The sequence below is a fragment of the Poecilia reticulata genome, linkage group LG5 (assembly GCF_000633615.1).
Source record: "Poecilia reticulata strain Guanapo linkage group LG5, Guppy_female_1.0+MT, whole genome shotgun sequence".
In the NCBI taxonomy this organism is placed as follows: Eukaryota; Metazoa; Chordata; class Actinopteri; order Cyprinodontiformes; family Poeciliidae; genus Poecilia; species Poecilia reticulata.
In genome coordinates this window covers 18,996,534-19,003,561 of record NC_024335.1, presented here as the reverse complement: position 1 = coordinate 19,003,561, position 7,028 = coordinate 18,996,534, and the positions used below count along the sequence as shown (strand labels likewise).

Sequence of the window (7,028 nt, the reverse complement as noted above, 5' to 3'; positions counted from 1 at the left end):
GGACCTGAACCGAGGAGCTTCAGCTGGACAGATGAAAGTGACAGAAGATGCCCCATGCCGCCTGCAGGAGGGGACACAGCCGCCTGTCCTCCAACACATGAGGCTGTGGGAGGGTGAGGGATTTGGGAAATGAGGAGGAAGAAGACCGATGTCTTACTTTGAGCCGCTCAGAGACACCTTCGATGATGCTTATTGAGAACTCTGCGATTTTAGGGGACCGTAGCTTTCCCTTCTTGCTCTCACCGTCATATTCTGCCTTTGTCTTCACAACCACCTGGTCATAACACACACATACATACACACACAGCAGCAGCTGAAAATGATCTCTTGAGGAAGCAAGGATATTCAATTTTAATTATTATTAATATTATTATTATTATTATTATTTTCTAATGCATTAAACATTTGATATTGTTCTTTAATCAGCTAATTAAATCAGAAATTTCACCTTATCGGATGGGGGGAACTGCAGCTGGCTGGCATCTAGCGGTGTGATGAGAGGGATGGTGTCAAATCCGTCCTCAGATGCCGCCTTCCCGTTGTTTTTTTCGGCGAAATTATTCCCCAGTTTCACCATTTTTGCCCTGCACAGAAAAGGGTGTAAATAAGCGCTTGGTGACGCTAAATATGAAGGCGTTCGTTGTCAGTCACGCCCCGTGTGTGTGTGCGTGTGTGTGTATGTGTGTGTGGTTCCGGGGATAATTTATGGAGAAACATATGGGGAGAGAGAGAGAGGCAGAGAGAGAGAGAAGAAAAAAGAAACAGAGACGATATGCATGATGTCAGGCGCTTTGTGGGCCAGGAGGTGGGAGATTAACAAAAGCGCACGAGAGCAGAGGACTCGCCGTAAGGGGAAACTGACTGCAGCATAATTTCTTATATTAAAAAAAAAAAAAAAAAAAAAAAGGGGGGAGGGGGGAAGAAAATAAAGAAAAAGGAAGAAAAACATCAACATGCTTTTCTTTTCTGCAAGCAAGCACTCACCAGCTCTGCCGAGTCGCGTTGTGAACCAGTGCGCTTCCTCCCTGGATGCCTTGGCTTTTCTCGTTCCAGCCTTGCTGCGTGTGCGTGTTTTCTTAGATGTGACGCAGCCGATTTGCGCGGAGCTGGTGTGCAATATGGCCAGCTGCGTTTGTGCGTCGCCCCTCTCCCCCTCCTTCGCACCCTTCCTCCCGAGCTGCTGGATGCTTCCGCCGCCGCTGCTGCTGCTGCTGGCGTCTGGCCGCACTACAAGTGATGTAACGTCCATCCATCCATCCGTCCATCCATCCATCCATGCACACACATGCTGCAGTCAGGGGGGGGCCAGCTGGAGCCCATCAGCAGCCAACACTTACAGCTGAATGTGGGATGAGTTTATAGCGGTGGGGCTCAAGAAATAGGACATGCGTGCTTCTTAAAGGATTTAGTGTTTGAGAACATTGGGAACAACAGAAGTGATGTTTGTAAAAAAAAAATGTAAAAATTCGTCAGTATTGTTTTTGTACAAGGACAGGACAAACAGATAATGTGTGAAAAGGACTTAAAATAAATCCATGTCCTGTTGCAGTGCAATGATGTCACTTTAAGAATTGTTTTTGATTATTCAGTTGCAATTCATTTTTAATGCGTTACTTGTGATTTTCTGTTTCCTTGGAGTATAAATATAGCTGGATTTTTAAAAAAAAATTTTGCCACTAGGCTGGTGGAGAACCCTTTTTTCTGTCGCCACAGACTGTGATCAGGAAAGTTACTGGGCGTCTCGGATTCACAACGTCTCCATAGCAACCATTAGATGCTGTCTTTATGCCAGCCTGTTCACTTAAATAGTTTCTTTAAATGTGTGGAGCATAATTTTGTTCTCATAGCTGCAACTTTTATAAACTTTTGGAAAAAAGCTACTTCTATGAAACCCAGGTAAAAGTGACAGTATGAGGGCTGTAGCTGTGTGTTATGAAACTCTGAGGATCTGCAGCTCCTCAGACCTTACAGCGCTGCAGTGTGTAGCTCAGCCCACAAATGTTTTTTCACCTCCATCTCATTTGTTGTCAGAGCAGGCGGCTGTTCCTTTTATCATCAGCGCTAAAGGTGATGAGAGATAAATGTTCTCACTCTGTTTTTGTTGTCCCTAAGTGGCCCCTAGATTACTTATTGCAGCTTTGTAAGTGTCTCTCTCAGTTAAAGGCACTGAACTCACCGTTGGCTTTATAGCTGCCCATCTATCGGGATATAGAGGCCGTGAAGAAAAGACGGAAAGAACCTGCTATCAATCACTTTTTGTGGTTCTTGGTAGGAAGAAGAGAATTGGATCCATTAGAGAAAAAGAACCCAGTTTTCCTATTCAAAGCGTCGCCTGAAACCATACAGTGATATGGTATAGAGATTGCCTGTGCCTACTTCATCCACAGTGTCTCTTTATTATGTAGCTCCCTAGAAATGAGAAAGAAAAATAAAAAAGCCTGTGGCTGCGTATTAGCCAGCTGCTTGTTGCCAGGTTACAGGGCCAGTAAAATGGGATTGGGGGAAGCGGCATAACTGATCAAATCAAACCTGTTCAGAGCAAAACTGTGAAAATAGTTAAGAAGGGAACAGTAAAAGGAAAAGACTAAAGCACTATGCATTAGCCTTGTGGTTTTAACCGCTGATGAGGTCGCACATGAAGCTCCTCGTCTCCTCTGAGGTGAAGTCATGAAGAGACGTTGTCATCATGGGATACTTGGCACAGCATTTTACATGAAAACAGAAATTAATCCATTTTATAATGAGGCTATAGCATCAAAAACTTTCTGGATGAGCTCTAACAATGGCAACAAGTAGAAAATGTAGACAACTGAAACAAGTTTATTTGGCGCTGCGCATTCTGATGGGATATAAAACAAAATCAAGCTTATCATTAGAGCAGTTAAGCAAAGCCTGGCATCTCTGGGTCTCCTTGTACTGACTGTTAAGCAGGGTGGAGGATCTGTGAGGCTGTGGGCCTGTTTCTCTTTCAAAGGAACAGAAATCCTTGCTAGTGTGCCAGTAGGAAGCCTTTAACATGCCAGACCTTGTAACGGTTTTCAGACCATTTTAATTGTTATACGTTTTGTCACAAACAATGGCGTATTTTATCATGGATTATTGTGATAGACCAACACACAGTAAGACAAGTCTAACTGGGAAGTGGAGGGAAAGTGATAATTGATTCCCTGAGCATGTTCATTTTGAAAGAAAAAAGACCTAAATGCTTTTTTTTTAAACTTCTTGTTACATCTGTAGTTTATATATAGCTATATTTTTGCTTTTTTTTTTTTTACATGATTGTTAGAAAGTTGGAGGCAAAGGTAGCCATATAAACAAATGTCCATCGTATATGTAGTCGAGGTTTGGTGTCTGGTTGCCTTCTCGTCAAGGCATGAAAGAAAAAGTGAAAAGAAAAGCCACTAGAGGGAGACACCACCTTGATGTTTTCATTCCTGCATTTTGTTGCAGAAGTGAAAACCGCCTGCATTGCTTTTTAAAGCTTGATTTCATCCAATATGTTTTTTTTGTTCCGCTGCTTAATGTAGGGAAGAAATGACGCTGGAGGTAATTCACTCCAGCCTTCGGTTAAATCTGACTTTGAACCTGCTCATTGATCATGTTTAATGGGCTACCGCAATGTTTCTGCTTCCGTGAAATATAAGAAAACCCGATATTAGGCAGACTTTCGCTCTAGGTCAAAGGTCAGCAACTTTTTATATTCCAAAGAGACATTTTTGCTCTGCTTCCTTCAAATTAAAGTGTCCACAGTCACCTTTAGAACAAAATAATTTATCAAGATTTCTAAACACAGGTTACAAAAAGTATGTCTCTATCATTTTAAAAAAGTTTTATTTTTATACGAATAGCAAACAAAACAATGAATCAGAGAGCTTTATCGTGTAACGGTAATAAAAGATTTGAAAAGTATTCTCACAGACCACATTGCACCGTATTCACTGGCTTTTCAGAGTACATGTGTGTGTGGTGCGTGTAATGCTCTAGATCAGCCGTGTCATTCGACCTTATATGGCCTGTTTCTTTAAAACCCACTCTGTTGTTGGCGCTCTGCCCAGAAAGTTTATTTCCCTTTTCCCATCCAGCCACATGGACACAGGGCTCCGTCACACACACACACAGAGAGAGAGAGAGAGCAGGAGTTTTCTCACTGAGACCGCCGACTCCACCACCAGCAGCAGCACCACCGGCCGTTTGAACAGGGAATCCTCTTTCTTCCACCCAGTAGATCTTCATCCCGGTCGATCTGTCACAACCTCAGGCAAGTGAGGTGAGTCTGACCATATGCATGAAGTGGTGTGTGTTGTGTTTTTGCTTCTGTAAAGTGAGTTATCTGCTGACTTTGCTGCGTCTGGTTTAAAGGTTGTGCCGCCACGCGAGACGTATTGTATTTTGACAACAAAGGCTCTTTTCACAAATCTATAATTCCCCGCTCCCTGGTCAGACCAGCAGTATGCAGTCCTTTGGATGTGAACTGTGAACACTCTCTTGCTTTTTTTTTTTTTTTTTTTAAAGAAAGAAACAGAAGGATCTGGAAGCATTTCTGACAGAAATCAGGGTTTTGGGAGACAGGTTGGATGACCTGAGTGTGGGACTCAACATCCAGCCGGGATGCTTCTCTGTAAACTTTGCCCGGCTTGTTGTTGTGTGGAAAGCAAAACTGCGGAGGCTCCGTGCCTGTTGCTGCTGAAGTTTGTGGATTGTAATTTTCCTGTGGAGATGAGGTCACAGGCAGACACACCCTGAGACTCAGACTGGGAGCAGGAAAAAGGGCCGACTCTCCGCAGCGGCTTTCAATGACTCACCAGTCCAGGGAGGAAGCAGTAGCTGTGGTGGAATTTCCATTCTGTTCGGAGCGGAGGAATTTGGGCCTGGATGCGGCTGCGTTTGATGGAGGGAGTAACCTCACTGACACAAGCCATGTGACAGCCCTTAGACTGCATAATGAGCTTTTGGATTTCACAACCTATCCAACCCCCCCAAAATCATGTACTTCAAATCCATTCATCAAAATGACAGACATTTTGATGAAGGTCTGTCAAAATATAATTTTTTTTATATGTATATTTTCATTCAGGAATGTGTTTGGAATGCAGCTCATTTCCTCTTTCCCATAAAGTTAGCTGTGCACGATTTGTTTAAAGGCCCACTTCCTGATGCCTTCTTCCCAAACGTGCACATTTAGTTAGCCTTGTTTGAGCTGCAGTCTGGTTTCTAAATAAATGTTGAGTTGTTGGCAGCAACGCTGTGCTGTGATTTGAAGTGAGTTCAGATGTGCAGCCGTAGCAGGACAGGGAGAGCCGAGGCGGAAGTAGGAGGCGGAGGGGTCGGGGGCGGATTGAGTCAACACAGGACTGTTTCTCAGACTTTTCACTTCTGCTCTCATGCCTCTCAACGGACCCGCGTTTACCAGGGGGGTGTGGGGGGGGGGGGCTGCAGATGACGGCAGACGGTCACGGTCTGGATAAAATGAAATCAAAGTGTGATGAATGGATATTTTCTGCCTCTTGATCAGGAACTCATTGTGGCGATTTACTCTTTTCAGGCCAACGAGGTCCTTTGTTTCCTCCTGATCTGGAAGACACATTTTGCAATTTCCGGGCTGCAGAAATACTGCATGCATTAGTGGAAAGTAAAACGATTCCATTTTTTTTTTTTACTTTACATCCCTTGATTTTTTACACAGCTTATGGCTGTTTATGTCTGTTTTATAAGTGGCAAAAGTATCCAAACCCTTTTCGATATTTTATCACATTGCAACCTGGATCAGACTTTAGAAGGGGCTTAAAGGGGCATAGCCCAGGGTCTCAAGTTTTGGGGGGTGCCCCACAGATTTTTTTTTTTAATGGATTCATGTTTTGCATTGTACATCATATAAGAGTTATATCAGGTGAGTTGTAATAATATTCTGGGATTTTTATATAAACGATACTCAAGTATTTGAACATTTTTTTAAGGTGTAGGGGAAACAACGTGAAGCTACTAGCAAAGGAACGTCATCAGTTGGTATATTAAATTATGTATAGTTTTACCTGTTTATGTACTGTATTTTGCTTTTGCAAAATAATTTTACTTTAGTGGGAAGGGGACCACATTATGTAAATCCAGCCCTGGGTTCAACCACTAACGATAATTTATTTTATTAGTATTTTATGTAATAGACCAAAATATCTGCTTCAAAAGGTCACTGCCCTGCATGTAGCTCCATCTAGATTTCCATCAACTCGGAATGGCTTCCCTGTGTACTACAACATTTTAAAATAGCAAAGAAATCACTTTGCTATTGTCAGAAAAATAAATTTTAAAATTTTTTTTACTGTATAAGAACAGACTAAAATGTAAGATGAAAAGTGTGAAATATCTTGTGAAAAATATGATCGTATGAAGTGTTGTCCCTTTTGAATATCTAATGGGAATATTCAAAGGAAATAAACATTCTGATGTTTAAGTCTTGTTTTCAAATGGTTACTTAGTTATTTGTTAGTGTAATATGTTTTTTTTTTTTTTTATGGACTGTCATTTCTTGATATCTGCCGACACAGATTTGTAATTAACATCAGTGTGTGATGTGTGTGAGATAATCCGGGTGGCGAAAACACACATTCCTCTCTTTTCATCTGAACTCAAAATCTCAAGATTACAAACCAGATTTTAACCGTGAACCAAATACCTGAAACATGCATCATTCATAGACTCTCCGGTCTTCATTATCCAATGCTGGTTAAAAATAAAGCTACACAGCTGTTTTGTGACAGCGACAGCGGACATAAAGCCATCTTGACTGCACATCAACACTGTCTATTCATTGTAATGACTTGAGAAACTGGCAGCATTTCCTTTTTGTTTACCTTTAACCCTTAGCAGAACTGTGGTCAGAACAGTGGAAAAGTATTCAAAAGTTGTTCTTCTGTGTGTGTGTGTGTGTGTGTGTGTGTGCGTGTGTGTTGATTGTACTTGCAAATAAGTCTTTCCACTGGACTCTTGTGTTGGCCAACCGGCTTAAATTAGGAAAACAAATCTTCAAATCTGCA

At 42.0% G+C, this 7,028-nt stretch overlaps 1 protein-coding gene across 1 annotated transcript in view; it reads right to left on the bottom strand.

The window, feature by feature from the left end:
• Window positions 1-1,276, bottom strand: part of nsg1 (neuronal vesicle trafficking associated 1) — a 5,819-nt gene extending 4,543 nt beyond the window's left edge. The window contains exons 1-3 of the mRNA XM_008409401.2: window positions 985-1,276; window positions 449-584; window positions 158-274 (exon numbers count right to left, since the gene is read on the bottom strand). Of these exons, the coding sequence (XP_008407623.1) occupies window positions 158-274; window positions 449-577 (246 nt within the window). The 5' untranslated portion in view covers window positions 578-584; window positions 985-1,276. The remainder of the gene's footprint in view (window positions 1-157; window positions 275-448; window positions 585-984) is intronic.
• Between the last annotated feature and the right edge of the window lie 5,752 nt (window positions 1,277-7,028).